Raw genomic sequence first — 22,701 nt, 5'->3', positions numbered from 1 at the left:
GACGGGCGAGCCAACGGGAAACCTGTGAGCCAGGCACCAGCTGAGTCAGCATCCCTTTGTCTTCTGCCAAAAGCCTGGAAGCAAGCATGAAGGACTGGCCTCTAGAAGTTTGTGAGCAGAAGGCCATCTCTAGAACATCCAACCCCGTCATTCTTATTTCTTGGGGATGTAAGACAGGTCCAAGTTTCTAATGCCTCAGTTCATGCAGTCCCACCTATTACTGCTTCTGTCAATGGCATGAGGCTTGAATGTCCTCTGGAAGGAACCTCACTGATTAAGATCAAAGAAGAAGTATTTAGGATGAAAAACTGTGTATTATTAGTGGCAGTATGCTGCTTGGCGAGCCAAGAATCTGTTTGCAAATGTCCTATTAGGCAAGAAAAAGTGAAGCTAATTTTTGCCTCTACTACATCGATACAACTGCTTAACGTGGTGTTCTGTTTCTCTACAGGAGATCATAATTTGCCAGGAAGTGCCTCATCTTAGCTCTAGGTATTTTTGATGGTGTATTGAAAGGACCTAACATGCATTATGTATTCCATGACAAGAAAGAATTTTGTTTATTTGTATTCCAAAAGCACTGTTCAGAAAAGAGCAGTGGGATATCAGAATACTGAAGTGCTGTGTGATGGAGACAGACAACAGGGGAAGGATGGGAGTGATAGGATGGCCTGCTGGTATTGGAAGACTGCTGCAGACCTAGCATCAGGCTGAATGCTTTCAGGTCCTGAATTGTGGATTCCGTGGGGATATTGGCAATACAATAATTATACCAATGATATTCAAGATTTGCAAAATATTTGATTGATTTTAGTTTTCAAGCCCATCTGAAATGCATTTTTTTTTTTTTTTTAGGTTACTCATGAGAAAGCTTGGGGTCGTTACAATTTCTTTAAGAATCAGCACAGAGTCTTGATATTTAATTGGACTCAAGCAAGGAAAGCGTTTTTCCTGAAGGCGGTGATGGCTGTTGCTGAAGCCTCTGCTGCTCAGGAGGCAGAAGCAGCATCAACCAGCAACAGACGAAAGCAACAGGAGATCTGTGCTGAGCTGAAAGACAAGGTAGGGTCTGTTCTAAATGTACCTCATGCAAACTTGGTTTTACTGCCAAATTCAAAATGAACATAAGCAAAAACTGTTCTAAAAGTTACAGTTTTTAGATGGAGGAAAACGAGCAATCCTGTTTTCACCACTGTTATTGAATCACTTTGGACAACTGAAAAAGACAAACAACAAACCAAAACAGAGAGAAGGGTGAACTGCAGTCTGTCAGTACAGATCAGTGTGTTTGTGAACCTTGACCTGAAAATGGTTTTGAAGATTCTCCATTTCATTGCTCACAGGGATCCTCGTTAATGTCATATTCCTTCTACCAGCTCTTGAAATTAGTTTGTCATTTCTTGATTAAGAATTTGATCACCTAGCTCAGTGTAGGCCTTACTATGTATTCTGTGCTGCAGGTATAATCTCTGCATAAACAGCAATTGCATTTGTTTTGGTGGATTTTTAGCACCGTCTCAGAGTCTGATGAACTAACTAGTATTCCTGAACTGGAAGAACAAGATCTGTTCTGCTGTTCAGAATATGAGAGGCTGCAAACAACCCTGGCAAACCACAAAATATTCGTGTGTTAGTTAAGCCTCATGCACTTTGAGGAACAATGTCATAATTGCTTTTAACACTAAAATCTTCTGAAGTGGTAGTGAAGCATGGCTATCACCAGTCTTTTAAATGAATACTGATTTCTTTTCAGAGAAACAACAGGTATCTGCCCTCCCCTCTGATTACTTTTCAGGTTGTAGAAAGTATTCCTAAAAATCGGTCCTATCACTTTTGCCTGTGTTGTGAAACAGTTTTCATAACATTCTGAAAGGTGATTTGCTGTGTGGAGAGGTGAAAAAGACTTAAAACAAGCAAACAAAGCTTGCTTTTCTAAGAGAAAAAAAATGCAATAGAAGGAGCCTGGAGAGGAGAGGAAGGTATTACAGTGTTGATGCTGAAGGCATTTCTAAGGAGAATCACATTTCTGAGAATGAGAGGCATTTGTTTAAGCTGCTCTCTGTGATCTTCCACTTGCACATAAACTAACATTTGGAAGCACACATGGCATATGATTCTTACTTCACCAACATTGTCTTGAACCTTTTCATGAAATAATAAACCACAAAAAACCACAGTAAACTGGAGCTGCGATTGGGATATTGAGGCTAGTTTTTCACTTGTAACATTGCAGAGGGCTGCCCTCCCTGTTCCTGGATCCTTCTGCCATAGGAAGATTTGAATCCAAACACTTTAGGGCTACAAACTGCCTGGCCTGACAGAGTGAGGAGTTGCTGACCCCAGCAGCAGGATGGGCTTCCTGTGCCCAGTTCTGTCAGGGGCTCTCCCTGCTGCTGCTGCAGCGCTGCTGTCAACCCCAGGCCTTCCTTTCCGGAATTGCTGTGTTTCTCCCACCTGTGCTTATAGGACTGGAAGGGCATTTATTCCAGAATTATGCATTTTACAAGCCAGTCTTCTTTATCGTGCTCAAAAAGTAACAAAGTGTTATGTTACCTACACATAGCTGAAGATTCTCATTGATGCATTGAACATTGCCTCCGAGTCATTTGGTTCTGACCTCTTGTTTCTGTAACCTGGAACCGTTTGAAACTTAAGCCTATTAGTGCTACACTTCTCAAAAGTTGCTTTCAAAGGTGACTTTGTTTTAAAAAATAAAAGAAGGTGAAAGTCTGATCAAAAACAATTCACCACTTTCCCAGAAGAAAGGAATGAAAAAGGTGCAGCGTTTCCGCTAAAGGAAGACATCACTGTGACCTGCAGCTGAAGGGGCTGCAGGACGGGATGAGAAACTGGGCAAGCTTTTCTGAGGGAAATCATTCTGAATGTATCCGTGTGTGTTGTCTGGATTTGAGGGGTATATGTATTTGAAAGTTAACACGTTACCTACTGGTAGTTCCTTCAGCTGGCTTCTCTTTGTACACTTCTGAAGTGTGCAGAGAAGGAAGGTGTACCACAGAAAAGGGCTGCTGGTAACTAAGAAGTAACTCTGGGAGTTAAGTATACATAGGTGAAAATCCATCCTGAATCACAGAATCGGGATGGATCCTCCTGAAGAGGATCGGTAAGATGAGATTAAAAATAAATCTGTGTCTGCAAAGGAAGGACAGTAGAGCTGAAAACCAGGTGTAGGATTGTTTTCATCTTTTTTGTCATTAACTGACTTAGTGTTTCTAGCTTGGGTGATTTATAAGGTTGAAAGAATGAACTCTCAGGGTATGGAAATAGAAAATTTTCCCTTTTTTCCCCTTTTTTGTTGTGACTTAAAGTACTGACCTTGTCACACCTGTGAAGATTATTGGAAATCCTTGCTTAGAATTTGAATTCTAGCTGCTTGTTTTGTCCATGTAGTGTCATGTAGCCTGCCAGAATTCTGCTCTGGAGCTGTGTGTGGTCATTCTGTGACACTTCTCATCACAGCCACTCTCTGACTTTTTGGTTTGTAGTGGCCTGTTTTACAAAGGCTAATTTTACTTGTTGTGTGAGCTGCTTCATCTGAGCCCTCTGAACAGGAGTTGTCATTCTCTGTTCCTGTTTGTCTAACTAAGCAGATCAGCTGCTTGAAGGATCTTGGGGCCAAGTTTGTTGTTATCACCCTAGGAAACTTCAATATCTGCTTCTCATGGAAGCCAGTGGTTCTTAATAGGAAAGGCTGTATATGATGTAACATTAGCTTAGTTAACTTAATGGGAATTCCTAAGGGAAATCTTCCCAGAAATGTTTCTGTCAATAAAAGAGATATATCTATAATATTAAGTGCATGGTAAATACATTATTACTATTCAGACTTCAAGTAGTTTGCAGTGTACTTTACATTATTGCAATATAGAATGTTGTAATAATGAACTGAAAATAGATGTGTATGCATTCTGTTCAGTACAGCAGTTTAATAATTCACTTGGCAAGAGCTCCCATAATAGCACACGGACATGTGAAACATACTTGAAATGCCAGTTGTAATTAAAAGCTTTCCAAACTCCATGTTGGCAGTACTTGCGCTGCTAAGATGCAAGTTTCTTTGTTAAACAGACAATAGGGGATCCAATTTTCAGTGCAATTTTTAATATTAGTTTAACCACTGTTCTTTTTTTAATTTATTAAACAAAGCATTTACTGCTGACACAGTAAGATCTCCCATTAAGTTTTTGCACTCATGAGAAAGAAAGAAAGAATGCAATCAAGTACATATTAATTTTTTGGTGCATTCTATGGTCCCAGATTATTGCCTTAGTGGATCGTCAGAAATACTGCTAAGGGTTGTTTTTCTTCTCCAGACCTGTATCTGAAGATGTATCCTCCTCTGGAGGAAAATCCCAATGAATGCAGTGGTTTTTCTTGAAAAGCCTGGAAGCGGAGTGTCCTGTGGTCACTTCTAAACATCAAAGTATTAAAATGTATGCCAGTATTAAAATGTATGAGGTTCCATTTCTCTGCCTGCCCTTTGTTGTTGTTGATTTTGCAGCAGGACCCAGAGGCTCTCCAGTAGGATTGGGCTCCCACAGAGCTACGTGCTGTACAAATACATAGTGAAGTGTAGCTTGCAAAGTCAATCACAGAATTGTACAACGATGGGTGTGGAAAGGACCTTAAAGCCCATCCAATTCTAAAGCCCTGATATAGGCAGGACATTTCCCCAGCTCGGGCTGCCCATGGCCCATCCATATGGCCTTGGTCACCTCAGCTCAGGGCAGTGCCACAGCCTCACCACCCTCTGAATAAGGAATTTCTTCCTAGTATCTAACATGAATCTACCTTTTTTAGTTTAAAGCCATTATCTCTTGTCCTGTCAATGCACTCCATGATGAGGAGTCCCTCTCTGTCTTCCCTGTAGGCAAATTCCCTTAGGTACTGAAAGGCCCCTATGAGGTCTCCCTGGAGCATTCTCTTCTGCAGGATAAACAACCCCAGCTCCCTCAGCCTGTCCCCGTGCTGAGCTGCCCCAACCCCTGAGCATCCCCTGGGCTTCCTCTGGACCCACTCCAGCAGGTCTGTGTCCTTGTGCTGGGGGTCCCAGAGCACTGCAGGGGAGATTGCAGCAGAGAAGCACAGTCAGCTCCGTGTCCTGCTCACCACACCTGGTGCAGCACAGGATGCATCAAATACAGGTAAAGGTTTGATTTCTACAAGAGGCAGTGCACCAGATCCTTTTTTGTCATGAGTTCAGGTAGTTTAGCTCCTTATTTTGCAAGCTGTGACAATGCCAACAGGAATCTGATTTGAAATCTGGCCTGTGCCTTCTTCCTCGGGTGGTGCTTCCTGAGCAGTTCCCCTTTACAGGCATTGTGACTGCAGCGTAAGGTGAGCCTGTGAGACCGCAACTAGCAGAAAGATAGTGTTATTGCTCCAATGTATTTTGAAAACTGAACCATTTTGATGTTAGACTTGGTTGTTCAATGCCTAATTTTTGGAACCTCTTACATAATAGAGCATTTTAATTTAGCTTAGTTTAGTTGAGAACATTTTATCCTAAATGACTCCAGCCGTTCATTTGGGGCAGACATGACATAGTGCCAACCTACTGAATCACAGCTCATAAATACTTTGCAAACAGTCACTTTCTGCTCTCGCCAGTTTTTCCTTTTTTTGTTGCAGTAGCAAATCACATTTTAAAGAATGTGACTCTTCTTTTGCCTTAAAGAAAGGCATTGATCAGCCAGAATAAACAAGGACAGCTGTCTGTGCTGACTGCCATTACGTTACCACACTCTCTAATTCCCTTTAGTGTTTGCTGGCACAGCTTGGTCCTCTGCATCTAAAAGTATAAGACTCACTCACCTGCACTGCAATTCTTAACTTTGGGAGATGAGCGTAGAGCTGCTCCTGACAGCACTGAGGGAAATAGGGGCTCCTGGTTGGGAGCAGCACATTGGAGAGTATGGGAAGCAGTCAGTGCCTGTTGACACTTGTGGTTCAGCAGCACAGTGTCGGCGGTGCCTCATGGTGGGTTTGGTGTGCGGGGCAGGATCCATCCCAGCCGGGCAGCCCGCCACAGCACGGGCAGCCAGGGCCACCAGCTGGGCCTGCTGAGCAGGCACGTGGCTCCAGGGCTGGCTCAGGCCATGCAGGAGCATCGTGTCCCACAGCCCCTGGGCTGGCACCATGTGCTGCTCTACTCACAGGGGGATCTTTGTGCATTTGCTCTTCTCTGGTCCTGAGGCTGCTTTGTTAGCTCGCTGCCCAGCTCTCTTCCTTTTTGCACATCCACTTTACACCCACAACATTAACGCCTGTGCCGAATCCTCACTTCCATCTCTTCTGATTTGCTGCTTTTGTTTTCCCTTTCCCTGTTTGACTCGTACTGCCAGGAGCAAGTAAGGCACTTCTGTGGAGTTGGGGTGGCGATAGTTAATTACAGAGGCTCAGATGATCATTTGTTATTTCTCAGGCTACAGCAGCTTAATCCTGACTGTGTCTGTGCTTTGGAGAATGGCTGCAATGCAACCAGCTGCATTTTGCTTCTGAGGAATAACAGCTCTCCATTCCCTCTCCTGAGCACTGTCAGTGTCTGCCAGGAGCAGGTGGCCCTGAGTGCCACAGTGCCCACAGTGTAGATCCCCTTTATAAAGGAAATGGTGGGGTCATTAAGGAACTTATCTGCTAGGGAAAGTCCAGGTGATGGAGAGGGGCTTAAGATCTGATGTTACTGAGGTTCTTTTGGCAATTTTACTTGATGTTTTTGTACACGTTCTTACTGCATGCTACACAAGTTGGTTGTGAATGATATATTAATATGCAGGAAGACAATGCCAACTGAACAATTAAGTATTGCTGACAGAGTACAAATTCTACTTTAAAAATGGATCACACGGGTTTCCTTACCGGTGTCAGTTTTGCAGGATCACAGCACTGCACAAATTCTCCTGCACAGCTGTTTAAACAGCCCTTTCAACCCTTTCTCTCAGGTCCTACAGTGGAGAGCACAACAGGAGGCGGCGGCTGAGCTGGAAGCTGCTGTAGCTGCTAGAAGAAAAGAAAAGGAAGATGAGAAAGAAAGGCTGCAGAAAGAGCAGGAAAAGATTCACAGAGCTCAGGAGAAAGAAAAAGTATGAGAAACTTCTAAGTATTTTTTTTTTTTCATTCACTGATGTACAACTGTCCTTAAAAGCTTCAACTGATCTCACTGCTCTGTATTCTTGTAACAGATTTAGTGCTAGTGTAGAGATTAGCAGCCTGTGAAGTCCTGGCTCCATCCGTTTTAGCCTTAAACCTGCCTCTACTTGTGCATCTGTGTTACTTGGTTCCTAAAAAAGGTACTCACAAAAACAGTGTGACTGTCTGGATGTCACCCAACCTCAGTGCAGAGGCACCAGGGGGCTCGGGGCTCTTACAGATCTGTGCTTCTCAGTAGCGTGACAAAGTCTATGAAAGCTTCCAGTGCTGCAGTTAAGTATGCTGCAATGCAGCAAATGGGCTTTACAGTATGTTGTCTGCAAGACAGCGCTCTGCACTTTGCAGCACAAGGACCTTAAAAGTGAACCTGGAGCACAACAATACTATTAACCAGCTCAGGATATCCGAGGTCTTTGTTACATTATTCTAAGCACTTGTCTGGTGATCTCTTGGAAACGACTTTGGTTCATAAATCTGAACTTCTACTTAATAGAAATCAGAAATCCACTACAGTGGATACGGTGCATTTGTAAAATCAAACTGTCACACTTGTGTTTCTGTTGACCTTTGTATTTTAAGGATAGGACACAAATTCAGGTTTTAGTATTAAAATAGTGAGCATTTTTCAGACTATTTTTGCACTGAAATTCAATTTACCTCTGGAATATTTGCTAAGACTGCAAAATTAGTTATGGAACAAGTCAGTAGGAGAATATCATAGGTTGTTATTGCCTGGTCTTTCAGGTGCTGATGAGTAAATGAACTCCTTTAATCTAATGGGACTTCTCATGCTAACATGTTTGTGAGAAGAGGCACTAAGAGCTGTGTTGTTATAACACAGTAATGGGAGGATGGTTGGACTAGATGATCTTGTAGGTGCTCTCCAACCTTGTGATTCTATGATTCTGTGAACATGCCAGTTAGAAGAAGAGTTAAGAAAGGGCTGAACTGTTCCAAGCAGAGTGCTTTCAGGGTGTGTGTTGGAGGCTCTAGTGGCGTCAGTATACATCTCACTGCAGAAAGCTTGGGCAAATAGGAAGGAAAATGAAATCTTCATGCAAGTTATCGTGTTTTCTCTGTAGACTTTGCCTTCTTGTCTTTATTTACCTGCCTAGTTTCTGTGTAACATGCCTTAGTGGGAGCAAATGTTTATTGACAGGACTAAAACATGGGCAATTAGACTCCCTAGAAACTGATGGAAACTCATTTCAGAAGCTGTGTCTCTTGCAGTGACAGTCCTTGCAGAAAAAACTGAAGCTATCTATTTTTACAGCAATTTGCTTAAGTTATTACTAAAGCAATTTACTTTACAACACTTACTAAAAGCAGAAAGGAAATGATAGCCGACCAAAATAAATGACTTGCAGGCTGGTGGAAACAACTGCCTGAGCAGAAGAATGGAAATAAAATCCTTCATCACTTGGATTTTCCCTATCGACTTTTATAGCACTCCAGTATTTTTTCTGTGGCTTGTTTGAAGAGACGCCTCTTTATGCCACGACAAACAGGGCAAAAGCAGCAGCCCCTGCTAAGGGCTCCTGGTGGTAGTTGTGCATAACTGCTGGGTTTGGCTGTAGTGACAGTTCTGCAAAGAAGCACCTGAATCAAAGCGGTACCTGGAGAAAAGAAACTGGAGCTGCTGAAGCCTCATCTCCGGATGGGCTCCGATCTGCTCGTTCGTTCTCATTGCTGTAAGTCCCCAGAGCCAACACTTGAAAACCTACCTAATTTCGAATTGGTTTTATTTGATTTGTGAGTTCACTGTTCTTGGTCACAACTTTGCATTTTGCACGTACCCAGATCCTTGTCTAGCCAAAGAAGTTTCTGCTTACACTGCTCACCTGATCTTCTTCCTTCCCTGCCATTTATCTTAAAGATTATAAGTGCATGCTCAGCAGAGTACAGTCCTCCTGCCAAGCTATCCTAAATCATACAGTTGTAAAAATTGCAACTAACTGTCCAAAAGTCACATTAATGAGATGTTTCTCTTTCCTTCATCATACACAGAATGCTCTCACTTCTCTTAAGAAAAAATAAAATCAGATTAGAAGGGACATCAAGAGCTCTTCAGTTTAAGCTCCTGCTCAAACCAAGGCCTGCTCTGAGGTCTGACCAGGCAATTCATCCTTGTTTTTGTTTTATTTATCTTTATTCTATTTAATTTGATGGATAATATGTAAGTGGGCTCAGCTGGAGCGTGTGCTGGTGAGCTCTTGTGGATCCACCGCCAGCACTGCAGTGAGAGGTACAGAGGAAGGGGAGTCTGGATCTAATGGCAGTTTGTTTCTTTGGCTGCAAGAAGCGGTGCTGCTACTTTTCTTTTTGTTGAAGCTTGTTCTGTGGAGTTGTCTTTTCTCACATGGTGTTTATGGCAGCAGGTGGCTCTGAAAGGGAGGAGGAGGCTCTGTGGGCTGTGTTGACCTGACTGCCAGCAATGTTAATCGCATGAGTAAATATTTTAGTTGTATATTTAGTTGTATGCATAGTTGTATATATTCTCCACCTTTCCCATGCCTGTGGATAGTGTCAGTGTGGAACAGTTCTCTGCCTATGTGCAGATGGGATAACAGCTGTTTGAGGTCAGCAGTCGTATGTTTCAGTTGAGTAAAGGACATCTTAGGCTGTAAGGAAGGGCTGCAAACACAGCGTGTGGCTACATCTGTGTGCTGGGACAGCACAAACACCACGTGGGGTATCAGCAGTATATCTTGGAGAGAGTGTAGAATATGGCTTGTATTACTATGTGGTGGTACTATTATGTGTTACTAACAGGTAGAAGCTGGCCAGGCCAGCTGTGCTTCATGCCAACAGCCCTGAGGAGTCGTGAGGTCAGGAACACAGGAGGTCTTAGGCAGCAGCGTGTTGGGGTTTCCATAGGAGAGCTGGCTGGAGTGCCACGGTGTCAAGAAGCACCTTACTTCCCACAGGGTGCTATGTCTGTATCCCATCACCTTATGTAGGTTTAACTGCTTTATATAATGAACGTGATCAAAGGACACATAGCACACTCAGTACGTTGCTCATCTGCTGAACTTGGGCTCATACACAGGTTCCTATCTACAGATGTCTAAACTCTTCTTGAAAATCAGGTTTATGGATGGTTGTTAGTTTGTTCACTGTGTTTGTTCAATTTCTAGGTTAAAAAATACTTGGCTGAGAAACAGCTTAAGTGGCAAGAACAGGAAGAAAAAGAGCTACAGCATTTGGAGGAATTAAGGAAATTAATGGCTAAACAAGCAATTAAAGACAGAGAACGGTAAAATGTATTGTATGTGAATATACCATGAGTAGGAGCTTTTTACAATAGAATTTGTTTTGTTCTCCCTATCCTTTCAATTAAAACAAAATCAGTTGTTTTATCTTCCTGTTTGGTACTTTCTCCACGTGATATGTGAAGGTTGCATCATGGCTGTATCCTGATCCTGAAAGCAATTTATTTCTTAGTTTAAATTACTTCAAATCAATCACAGCATTAGAGCCATGTAAGCTATGAACAGCTGCGAACAAAGAAGAGCACACACATTAAGGGCAGCTCCCTTCATGCTGTCTGTGTTGTGGATGGATAGCTGAACCTTCTGCGCTATTTTCCACATTGATCTGTAGTCAGGTTTGGTTTTGTTTGGAGGCAGAGAGGGGAGCATGTCGAGCCTTAGAGACACTTAGTGTTCTCTCAGAGAATCTTAAAGTGTGGCCATGGCTTTTGAGACAGTCAAATAATGACTCAGTGTTGAGTATTCAGACCTAGTTCTAGTAAAAGCTGCTGCTCTTGTTTGCGTTAAGACCTCTCAGTTATTGATACTGTAAACGGCACTGCACTGGATCAAGTATTTCTGCAGAACTGTTTGGTTTCTTCCTCTCAAGCAAACTGCATTTAGGATTTTAACCAGTGCCAGTGAGAAAATCTTGATGATGATTTTGTATGTGTTAAAACCAGAATGCTTCAAAGGGTCAAACTGAAATACAAACATTGTACACTGCAGTGCGTTCATGGTAGCTGCTGTTCACTTGTTTGATGAATGGGCTGAACCTGTTCGTGTTTCAACCTATGCCAAGTCTTCTGTGCACGATGTGTTCTCTCATGACCTGCTGACAGGAGAAGGGCCATTAAAAAACCATTGTATGCAGTTTGGTTATAACTGCTCTCAAATCAGAAGTTTTCCTTTTTTACATGAAATGACTCGCCAGGCTGAACAGTCTACAACTGGAATTAAAATAGGGATAAAGTTCAATTGTCCTTTAAAGACTGAAATTTATTGTAGTCATTTGTTGTGGAGCGCTGCTTCCATCTGACTTTGTTACGGTGCCTTGCTGACAGCTGAGTTTGTATAGCTGTCCTTATGCTGGGAGTGCACCGATACCTTTCCTCAAACACACCTTGTGGTGGTTTTAGTTACGAGCAGAGGAAAATACACACAGACTTGAGTTACTGAGTTTTCAGCAGAACTGAACAGGAGAAAATGACTTTTCTTTAAGGCTGTGTACCACAGCGTGCCATGCAGTTGGGGAACATTCTTTTCTTATGGTAATAAACACTGCAGGATAAAATATAAGGAAATGGCACAGTTCACTGAGGAATGCAGGAAGGAAACAATCATACCTTCGGGCTATTATGAATCGAACGTCAGCGAGTGCTTAGCATTGTGTTTCCCTGAATTGGCATACTGTACAAAATAAAACAGTTTAAAGAAAAATGCCTGCTCTTTGTGGAGATTAATCATTCTCTGTGCTTTTCATCTTCAAAGCCTTCACAAATAATAATCAAAGAAGGGCAGAGGGGTGTTTCTGTTACTAGGAGCTGTGGTGCTACTAGCATGGCATCAGGCATGTGCTGTACTGAAGGCAGGCATGCTGCTGTAATGGTTTCACGGTGAAGGACTGCAGTTCTATAGGAACTAATTGTATCCTCACATGCTTAGCCTGTTCTGGAGCACAACGTGTTTTTAAGCCTCTGCAGAGCTGATTGTAAGAGTTGGATCCGAGTAGCACAGCGATTCTGATCTGATGTGTCAGGCTTTCCTGGGAAAGGAGAAGGCTTGATGTGTGTGAGCTGGCTGACTGTTCCAAGTGGGAGAGACAGCCTGGGCAAACTCAGAGTGTTCCTAATGGATGCAGTCGGATACCAAAGAATGTTCTGCCCTTAGCCTGAATTCTTTCTATTTTTAATTTTAAATTGAGCGATTGGGCTTATAAAATAATTATTAAATATATACATATACCCCAGACTCACTGCTGCGTTCTGGTCTCACCAGATAAGCGTGGATGCCAGATAGCCAGGGCTGCTGAGCAGTGGAGGTAGTGCTGCAAGTAAAGCCTCAGGATTATTTGTGCTGTGCTCTGCTTGTTCCTTTGGAGAAGGTTTTTAATTCATGAGTTTTCTTGCTTCTTGGAAGGGATCGGTTTCTTTAAATGGAAAGGGTTACAGGGAACAGTTGTGCTGCCATACACAGATGTCAAAGAACATTTCTTCTTGGCAAAGAAAATGGAAAAAAGTGAGTAATGGTGCTATAAAGCTTAAGGCTTGCTAGAGAGGAGCTAGGGCTGTAGAAATGAAGTCTGAAAGGCTAAGCAACTTACAAGAAATATGTAAAGGGAAAGGAACTCTTTGCATTTGTCAGGAGTTCTGATGAGAGCATCAGGCAAGTTTTCAATAGGAAAGTAACAACTTTAAAGTGGGACTTGACCGGTTTTCCTGTTTGTGTGTGTGCTGTTCTACAGGGTGAAGTTTAGAGAAGCGCTGCTCGAAAAGCGGATCCTGGAGAGAAAGGAAGAGGCCCTTCGAGAAGCACGTGCAGCACAAGAGAAAGAGAAATGCCTGGAAGCGCTCCGACAAAAGGTGCTTCTATTTCTTATGTGTGGTATTTGCAGATGCAGTAGAGACAGAAACGCATACTGACATATTATGAGGAAGTTAAAACAAAATGTTACGCCACAAGCAAATAAATGAAGAGGCTGAAATGCACTTTAGGTCTGACGTTAATGTTAATTCTGTCATGCTATAAATCTTATGTGCTTTGTAACCAACAAGAATATTAAGAAGTTAAAGTGGACTATGATGTCCAGAAATATGGACGTGGCTAAACTGAGCCTGCTGACTGCTTCTGGTTATGGGTTGTGAACATCAGAGCTCGTGTTGATCTGTGCTAGAGCTGCAGATGCTGGCACTTCTGCTGTACCACCCCTGAGGTCTCCTTTGCAACCATGGCCACGCACTGTCCTTATGACACGGAGCAGCGGTGCATCTCCTCAGGAGGGGCTGTCCTCTGGTCACCTGGAGCTCAACATAAGCTTATTTCCCTGCAGCATTTGTGAGGTAGCAACATGAGCTCTCTCTTTACAGAAATGCCATTCATCTTTCACGTTTATTTCATTTAGTAAGTACTGGCATTGGCATTCACAGTGTGCGGGTTGCTCTGTGTGCAGCCTGCCCATGTAGCAGGCAGTTCTCCAGGCTGTGGCAGCCCTGCGCTTACCAGGCATGCACGGTGCTATATAAAGTCTAGGCAACTGAATTGTCTCCATCAGGAATTTCATTGCATCAAAGTGGTTTCCACTGTTCGTTCTGAGATAGTTTTCCTGCATTCACATCTTGTATCTTCCCCTCTGTTCTGTGTTACAGCACTTGGCGGTTGCTGGCAGGGCCTGGCTGTGCTGCTGGGATCATTTGGAGAGCCTTGAGCTGTGCTGGGGAGGGGTCTGCAGAGGGGCAGTGTGTGTGCTCAGGGCTCTGTGTGCACTCACAGGGTGCCCTGAGGGGATGCACGGACTCTAGGCTCAACTTTTTGGCTCTACAGTACTTATATATGGATGCAGATTGGCTTCAGGTTCTAAACCATGTCAGTGATTGTATTTTCAAGGGACACATGTTACTGATAGCACCACAGGCCTACGCAGACTGTAATGGCTGTTTTCATATCACGTACTTCAGGTTTCCATTGTAGCAAAACCAGATCCAGCAAGAATGGTGGCTGATACTGCAGCGTCTAAAGCTCGGATGGGCATTGGGACCACAGGAGAGTTTGTTCTTCAAAAGCCTCTGTTTCAGTTGCAAACATACAGTGAAGAGCAGGTAATAGTCTGTCACTGTACTGCGTGGTTTGTTGTATGCAGTCATACTGTGAGAGCAATACATGATGATGATTGCACAGCTGAAATGGTAATGTTAATAGCAGAACATGGAGTATAATGGATGTGACTAAAAAAACTAGAAACCTCAGGAGCAATGGGTGGAGCCAGCTCCGTGCCCAGGAGTCTGCAGTGCTGCAGCACACAGACACAGTGCCCCAGGGGCTGCGGTGCTGTCCCTGAGCTGCATCTCCCACCATGGAGCATGCAGGACCAGGCGGCCGCTGGGTGCTGGCTGCTTGCTGAGTGCTTTGCTATTGCTCCAGTTCAAAACTCACTCCTTTCATGCCTCTGCACGCTCACTTTAAAAAGTGCCTCCTATTCACCTGCTCCTGCTGGTGTTGTGCTGAGTATCTGAAGTGAAGTTAAAATCCTCCTTACTGCATGGAGGACCAGTGCCACAGATAACTTCATGGTGGGGTATCCTTTTCATTTTGGAATCTTATTATGCATCTCTTCATAAACTGAAAGTTAGAATGGTGGCTACCTGCTCGCTGTTGCTGAACTGAAAATCAGATGGGATGTTGGATGTGAGGGCTAAAGGAGAAGCCAGTCAGCGCTAAGCAGTGAAGTAGTTCTCAGGTCGCCCGCTCTGCTGAGTGCTAGCTCTATTTCAACTGAAGTTAAACAACAAAGGGAGGGATTTTCTGTTTCCTTTACTGCTCTCCATCTGTCAGAGTGTGCATTTGAAACTGAGAAGCTTTAAAATGTCATAAAAAGGGAAGTGCCGGACAAGCATGGTATCAGACATCATTACATTTCAGCTTATTCAATGCTAAAATAAAGCTTTTATGCCATGGAACTACATAATAGCATTTTTCTTTCTGTCAGTATCATTTCCAGATTCCAGAATGGGAATGATTTCTAATGCAAAGGTCTATGTTTGGCTAAGAAAATTCACCCAGATCCACTGGGTGTTGTGAGGTTTGGAAAAGCCTGGCTTTCAGGGTGCTCTGAAGAGGTGCATGTGAGGCTGATACGTGAGACTTATCACCCTTTAAAAAGGGTGATATTAAAATACATGTAGTGAGTTATTCATCATTGAGCTTCTTCGCTTCCAAAGTCTCTGTTTTATGACCAAAACATTTTTAATCACCCTTTGAACTCTTTTGTTATAAACATATAGAATGTATGTATTTGCACATACATTCACAAATGGCCTTTAGGTGCATCTTTACTCACAGTGTAAATGAGGAAAGTATGGTTTTGTTTCATCGTCGCTGTGGTTTATTTTGACAGATCATTTCTGACCCCAGGCTTCGTGTCGAGGCAGCCCTTCGAGAAGCTGGGCTTCATAAAACACTTTATGCAAAAGAGATTTTACCAAAGATTCCTCCACCGAAGCTTCCCAGAAGAGATATGGAATCTACAGTGTTTAAAATGTAGAGCACGTTGTGTATCGAGCAGAGAAGCTCCAGGGCTGTAGTCTGGGCCGTAACAGTGGAGCTTACAATAAATTTCCCATTGCTGTGTCTTGGAACTGCTCTGTTGTCACGGTGTGCAGTCATTTAAGAAAAGGATGCGCCTTTCCTGTAGTGTTTGGTACCACATTTGGCACCCGCCTGGTGCCTGGGTGAAGGCTCTGAGGAGGTTTGGTGGGGGTGGGCTGCTCTAGAGCTCCCCGTGCTGCAGGATTCCCCGTGTTTCTTCCCAGCAGAAGAGCCAGGGATGGGAAAGACCTCTGCAAACATTGCTGGTCAATTTGATGCATAGCAAAGGTCGGAATTCTGGATTCCAATTGGCAATGTAGAACCCAAAGGCTTCACAGTGGCTTAGATTATGTTGTGCTACATGGAGACATCCCACATAACTTTCATGCCAGGTTGCCTGAGAATTTGGTTCTTTTAATTATAAGATCTTCCTGTTATTCCTTGATGACTGTAAGAAGGAACTTAACCTTTGTCCATGTTTAGAAACCGATTTGCTGTGTCGTGTTTACTGGAAACCAATCATGGAAGCCATTCTGTGCTGACAGTCTTTCAGGATGAATTATACTTTAAAAACCCCATTCCAGATCCGGGATCTTTATTTTGGAGCCGACACCACTGCGCACCATTCTCTGAATGAAAGGTAAATTGATGTCATTTCGTTTTGTAACTGATTGCATTCTCATGCCTCACATAAGATGGCTGTAGAATATATTCTGTATGAAAACGAGTTACAGCTGGGAGCTTCACACAGAGTTCCTAAGGACAATGAGCATCAGAAAGATCTGCACATCTATATTTGCATATCTAGTTAACTGTAGGAACTTACTTAGCATAACATTGTGGTGCCGTACAGGCGTTAATGGACGCGGTCTTCAAAGCAGTGACTCCTTGCTGCCCAAAGGAGGGCAGCATTTAAGAAGAGAAACGCGAGTAGCTGCAGTGCCGGCTGTGAGCCCTGGACGCTTTGCATTCTGAAAGGAGGGAGGTGCTGAGCCCTGTAAGCCATTAACCGACCGATCTGAAACCCTGGGAGGGTGTCAGAATGTGCAACAGAGTAAACATTTCTCAATGTAATCACCGAGTTAAAAGCGGGCTGTGGAGTGAAGCCCAGTGCCGCACGGATGGGCCGTGGGGAATGCGGGTATGTGTCTTTAGACTGAAATGTTTTGTGCTTTTAGAAATATTGGAGATACTATGTCAAGTTTTTTTGACGTGTAGCACTTTTATTTATCTGAATTCCTGAATCCTGTAAGTCGCTGTTCTAAAAATGCCCAAATTCACTTGCAAGTGAATTGTGAGCCTGCAAACCTGGGAGCGGTTCCAATGGTCATTAGGCTGGGATTGTGCGTAACCCCCATGTGCGCCCCCCCCCACGAGCCCATTTACAGCACGGGGCGGCGCTCGCAGCCCGGCTGGTGGCAGATGAGCTGTGTGCTGTTGGCTCAGCCGCACCGGGAGCAGCGTGCTCCCCTGGGGGCTCCTGCAGGACGGTCCTTCCACCCCCAGGAGCCGGTGGGGCGCGCTGTTATTTCCTGAGCAGCACTGCCGGCATTGCAGCTGGTTGGATCCCCCAGCACTGCAGTGTTTGCAGTTCAGCTCCCTGCAGGCAGCGGCGCCTCCACAGCCCTGGGGGCTCGTGCCCCCCCATTCTGCCCTTCCTGCTTTCCAGCTCGTCTCGCCGTGCTGTGGGTCGGTGCCATGGATGGCAGAGCGCTCAGTGTCTGTCGGGCCGCGTGTTGCCCGCAGCAGCTCCCAGCCCCAGCCGGCTCCGGATGTAGGCAGCCACCAGGCGCTGCGGCCGCTGCTGATATTCCTGCAGCACCGCGTGCGACGCGCGGATCTGATCCCCCTGCAGCCGGTCCAGGAGCGTCACGCAGACCACGGCAGCTGCGAGAACGGCCGAGTGCTGCAGTGCTGGGCGCTGAACCCAGCCTGGGCCGTGCCGGGGGCTGCAGCAGGAGGTGTGGGGCGGGCACAAGGCTGAGATGGGACCAGCCGAGAGGTGCACCCAGGCCACTTGCTCTACCCGGCAAGTACTCAGGTCTTTTGAAACAAACCTGATTTGTTAATGAGCCGTGACACTTGTTTTAATGTGCTTTTTCTAACGGAAATGTGTTTTTGGTCCCCACATCAGCTCTTGTAACGTAGCAAAGCCCCACACCCCGCAGGGTCAGGGTTAGCACTCACCTCTCAGCCCGCACAGCCCGCACAGCGCAGCGAACGCCGTGGACTCCATCTCAATGTTTCTCACTCCAGCATCGTGAGCTCGCTGTAAATACTCCAGCTTCCTTTCATTGGAGAACGAGCACAGAGCTCCGTCCAACCTCCCCTGACCTTGAAAGGAAACACAACCGTCCCCGCTTGCCCTCGCAGGCAGCGGGTGCAGCGACCCGGGCTGTCTGCAGTGCCCGTGCTCTGGCTGGAGCCGACCGAGTCCCCTCGTGCAGTTCCCTCACTGTTAATCCTCCTAATGAATTTCTGTTTAAATAAAACGTGGCCTTGAGGAACACACAGATGGCTGCATTCACAAGCAGAGGTTTGTAGATAGCTCTCAGTCGATTAATTCTTCATTTATTACACTTCATCTACTGTGTAATCAGCACTTCGTTTTGGAAAGGAAACGGTTTACTGCATGTTCTGATGGCACAGACTGCTCTGAACGGACCCTGACACAGTGCTGGGATGGCTGCAGCCCATAGGACTGGCTGCACAGGTAGCTCTGCCCATGGAACAGCATCATGTGTTCGGACAGCCAAAGCACGTCTTACCTTCATAGAAGTCATAGGTGCACATGGTGTGCCCGACGAGCGTGGGGAAGTCAGGGATGTCCTTGCTGCAGGCCAGCAGCTCCTCCACAAGGCCCCCATCCAGGTCGGTGCCCCGCACCACCACGTCGCCCAGCACCACCTGCTCGAAGCGCGGCTGGAAGCAGGCGTCCACCGCCCGGTCTGTGATCACCACGGAGCCGGCCTGCACCCCTGCAAAGCACAGCCTGAGCTCCAGAGCCACAAATACTGCAGGTATCTGTGCTGTGGGCCTTTAGTGAGCGAAGCAGATGTGAGGGAATAATTGAATTTATGCGGTGGCACACGTGTGTAAGTAAAGGGCACAGGATCAGCACATGATGAATGAGAGGAGCGTGCTGAGTGACAGCACTTTAATGGCTGATGGATGCAGACCATGCCCTGGCACCAGGCCGTGCAGTGTGAGCAGCAGCGCTGCCCCAGCAGAACAAAACATGCTCTGCTAAGCTGGTCACCAGGATTGTGCTGGGCTTTAACCTAGAAAAAAGCATCACGCTATTTGATACATGGGGACCTGCCAGAATGCAGGAGCTCACAATGACATGAGTCATTGCTGGAAAAAAGTTGTGAATAGCCTTTTGCCTGGAAGGACAACCTGGAAGCGCACCTAGGCCTCCAGAAGTTCCAATGCGGATAATGGTGACGTCCCGGCATTTGGCGTGGTGCAGCAGTTTGATCAGCTCGTGCAGCATGATGGACACTGAAGGGATGCCCATTCCGTGCTGTTGAGAGAAGGAAGAGCCGGGTGGGTGACTGCAGGGAGCTCAGCATCACACCCTCTTCCCACTGCGGAGGCTGGTAGGTGTTGTCAGGGGTTCCTGCAACCCACCCAGGTGGAACTCCCAGCCCTTCCTGCCTTCAATGCTGTGCTGCAGCCCCACCACCACTGCTTGGGGCTGGCAGATCTCCCGCAAAACTCGTGCCCTCCATGGTGACCCTTGTCCTTCTCCTACACCTCCCATCTCAGTTCTTTGCACCGTTATAGGCACCAGCCTGCTCTTGGCTGGGCCTTTGAAAGTACAAGATGCTCGGGAGAGCCTGAGCTGGAATGAACAGTGGGGACGGGCTGGAGGTCGGACTTCATCTTGGAGGTCTGCTCCAACCTGAATTCTCGTGCGAGGAGCTGAGAGCGGAGCACGGGGCGGAGCGGAGCACCCAGCGCCGCACTTACGCTGATGGACAGCACGGGTCCCACGCGGTACATGGCGTAGCGGTCCGTCCCCGCGCAGATGTCGGCCAGGTCCTCCCCGTCGCCCTCCAGCCCCAACTCCTTGTGCACGAACTGGGCAAACGCCCTCATCCTGTTGGGGCTGCCGCCAACGCAGACGAACTGGGTGTAAAACGCAGATGTGTCGGTTACAGCGGGCACCGGGTCAGCGGGCACCGGGTCAGCCCGCAGCGGGATGTGCCGCCTGGGAGCGGCACCGGGCACTGCAGCGCTGCCCGCACAGCCCGGCTGAACCGGGGCGGACCGAGCCCCGGCTGCAGAGCGGCCGCTGTCCGGTATCAGCACACACGGCCGGGGGACTGCGAGAAGGGACGGCAGCACCGCAGGACGAGCGCACGGCCGGCAGACACCCGGCTGCGGCCCCGCCGTTACCTTCACGTCCCCGAACATCGCCGGCAGGTCGTGCGTCTTCGTCCCCAGGTCCAAGTGATACAGGACGTCCTCATCCATCGCCTCCAGGTGCGGGTTTTTGATGTGGACGAACCCACCGCTGCGGGGAGGTGGGTGAGGGGGGGGTGAGCGGCGCGGGGCAGGAGCGGGAGGAAGGGCGGACCCGGGGGGAGGGGATGGAGCTGGATGTCGGAGCGAACAGCGCCCAGCAGAGCGAGCTGAGAACCGGAGCTGTGCGGGGCCGGAAGGTTCGGCCCGCGCTGCACGACCACGGGCTTTAATCGGTGTAAAGAGAAGCCAACAGCGGGGATCGGTTCCGCTCGTTGGGCTCAATCCAGCCCCGCGCTGCTCCCGGCCGGGTCAGCCCGGACTCACCCCGAGTAACGCGTCGTTTCGGTCATGGCGGCTCGTACCGGGCTCAGCCCGCAGCGATCCCCGCTCGAAGCTCGTCGCTCGGGCCGCGGGACGCCGGGAAGAGCTCGGCGCGGCTCCGCGCGGCTTAAATCCCCCCCGCCCCGCCCCGCTCGTTGCTCAACACCCGGCGCCCCCCGCCCCGCTCGGGGCCGTTCCTCCTCCGCCGCCGGAGCCGCCATTGGCCGCCGTTGCGGGTGTGACGCCGCCGCCCCGGCCGCGTGTCCGAGCGCACGTTGATCCCGCCGCGTGTCCCGCACATGTGCGGGGCGGGGAGAAACACGGGGCGGGACCGCGCCAAGTTCCCAATGCGGGCGGCACAGGAGCCACGCGGGGCGGGGTGTTGGGGGAGCTTATTGTCACCAACGAGGAACGACCGGTTAGGGAAGGAAAAGTCGGGGGCAGGTTGGGGTGTAGGGACCATGAGACGGTGCAGTCCGAGATCCTGAGTGGAGGAAGCAAAGCAAACAGGAGGATTGCGACCCTGGGCTTTAGGAGAGCAAACTTTGATCTCCGGGACCTACTTGGGGCTGTCCCGTGGGCCAGGGTGCTGGAAGGCAAGGGGGCCTGTGGGAGCTGGTCAGCGTTTAAACGGCTCTTCTGCCAAGCTCAGGATCCGTGTGTCCCTGTGACTTAGAAATCGGGAGAAGGTGCCAGGAGAGCTGGATGAGCAGGGAGCTCGTGTGTGAGCGCCGAGGAGAGAGGAAAGCTCATGGTGTGTGGAAAAAGGGTCTGAGCACTTGGGAACAATATAAGAGTGTGCTCAGGGCCTGCAGAGATACAAGGAAGGCTAAGGCCCACCTGGAGCTGGATCTAGCTAAGGAGGTAAAGTGGGAATACAAGAGAAGCTGCTCAGAGCAGCAGCTGTGGAGCAAGATAAACAGCATGAGAACCAAGGACACCTCTGGAACGAGAAGGGACTCACGGCTCTGATTGGATACGTGCCTGCATGGACAGTTGAGAAGTGTTTGTAGGTGCTTTGTTGACATGTAAAGGTGGTTGGGAAAGTTGTAAGGGCTGATGAGAAAGTTAGAAACAAACTTAGAGCAGTGCAGGAAAGAAGCAATATTAAGGGGTGATGCTGCTGACACGTTGCAAACCTTTCCTGTGTTGTATCAGCTGAATCTGGTCCCTCGTTGGGAATCCCTGCCCTATGAGGCAGTGAAGGAGCTAAGGGAGTCAGTGAGAGCATACGAGTTCAGTCAGCCTTTACATACAATCTTTTGGTTGCAATCAGTGACTGTTACGTTATGACCCCTCACAACTGGAAAATAGTGTTACGAATGATCCTCTCTCCCATGCAATACACCGTGTTCATGACTGAATACCAGGAACAGGCCCCACAGATCCTCAAAACAGCCCCTCATGTACAGACATTAAACGATCTGCAAAAGTTATTAGGAACCATCAATGGGTTGCAGCCACTTTTGGGAATTACTACTCAAGAGCTGCATCCTTTATTCAAACTACTCAAAGGAGACCCAGATCTGACTTCTAACAGACAATTAACACCAGAAGCACAACAACACTTAGACTGTAATAACATCAGTGCCACATCGATACAGCCATCGTGTTTGTTTATCACTGCCAGTGCATCTCATAATAATGTGTCACGGTTTGAACTAAAAATCCACCTGCGTCCGTTCCGTGACAGGGGCCGCAGGCCCCGGAGGGGCCCTAGGCCGAAAGGAAAAGTTAATTAATTAGGAAAAGAAAACAGCGGCAACGATCTAAGGAGGCACACTTATTTACTAAATACTATATCGAAATACAGGATAACACATATTAATAAAATATAATTGAAAATTGAGCTAACGAATCAAGCAAAATAGGAGAGAGGAATGAGTCCCGTAACCGAGAGGCCTACTGTAAAATCTAGGCGAACGGGCTTGAGGCTCCACACACTCCCCTGAACGCCAGAACTCGAAAGACGCAGTCTGTTCTGCGACAGAGTTAATATAGAGTCCAGGTCCGTGACCTATCGTGTTGTGTCCCTGGGAGATGTAGTCTTCTTTCTGTAAGTTGCAGATTCAGTAAAATTATTCATGCTTAATATGATGTTATGATGTGGAATACTGATAGCAAAAATTACAAATTATTAAACCATGACATTCCACCCTTATTCTACATCATTACATTATGTTTATAC

General features: G+C 46.9%; 2 protein-coding genes across 4 annotated transcripts in view; one reads left to right on the top strand and one right to left on the bottom strand.

Annotated features, from left to right (window-relative positions):
- CCDC148 (coiled-coil domain containing 148) overlaps window positions 1-15,769 on the top strand; it is a 34,792-nt gene extending 19,023 nt beyond the window's left edge. For both annotated transcript variants that reach the window (XM_015869296.2, XM_032445701.1), the window contains 6 exons: window positions 856-1,062; window positions 6,960-7,100; window positions 10,305-10,423; window positions 12,883-13,000; window positions 14,093-14,233; window positions 15,529-15,769. In XM_015869296.2, coding sequence (XP_015724782.1) covers window positions 856-1,062; window positions 6,960-7,100; window positions 10,305-10,423; window positions 12,883-13,000; window positions 14,093-14,233; window positions 15,529-15,675 — 873 coding nt within the window. In that variant the 3' untranslated portion in view covers window positions 15,676-15,769. The remainder of the gene's footprint in view (window positions 1-855; window positions 1,063-6,959; window positions 7,101-10,304; window positions 10,424-12,882; window positions 13,001-14,092; window positions 14,234-15,528) is intronic.
- Window positions 15,770-16,877: 1,108 nt separating this feature from the next.
- On the bottom strand, window positions 16,878-20,733 carry UPP2 (uridine phosphorylase 2). Of its 2 annotated transcripts, none has more exons than XM_015869331.2 (7): window positions 20,517-20,733; window positions 20,124-20,241; window positions 19,695-19,853; window positions 19,131-19,245; window positions 18,488-18,697; window positions 17,907-18,053; window positions 16,878-17,606 (listed from the first exon to the last, which is right to left on the bottom strand). In XM_015869331.2, exons 1-7 carry the CDS (start codon window positions 20,540-20,542, stop codon window positions 17,434-17,436), a joined length of 948 nt encoding a protein of 315 aa, XP_015724817.1. In that variant the 5' UTR covers window positions 20,543-20,733; the 3' UTR covers window positions 16,878-17,433. The 2 variants fall into 2 exon arrangements, with proteins under 2 accessions (XP_015724817.1, XP_032301593.1); XM_032445702.1 differs by having other exon boundaries at window positions 16,879-17,606; window positions 20,555-20,636.
- Window positions 20,734-22,701: the final 1,968 nt, after the last annotated feature.

This window comes from Coturnix japonica, chromosome 7 (assembly GCF_001577835.2).
Source record: "Coturnix japonica isolate 7356 chromosome 7, Coturnix japonica 2.1, whole genome shotgun sequence".
NCBI lineage: Eukaryota > Metazoa > Chordata > Aves > Galliformes > Phasianidae > Coturnix > Coturnix japonica.
This window is presented reverse-complemented; position numbering and strand designations above follow the sequence as displayed.

Coding starts and splice junctions, on each gene's coding strand:
- UPP2 (XM_015869331.2), bottom strand. CDS start 20,542: ATGACCGAAACGACGCGTTACTCGGG. Junction 19,854..20,123: donor CGATGTTCGGGGACGTGAAG/GTAACGGCGGGG, acceptor TTTTACACCCAG/TTCGTCTGCGTTGGCGGCAG. Junction 17,607..17,906: donor CGGGCTGTGCGGGCTGAGAG/GTGAGTGCTAAC, acceptor CCGTTCTCGCAG/CTGCCGTGGTCTGCGTGACG.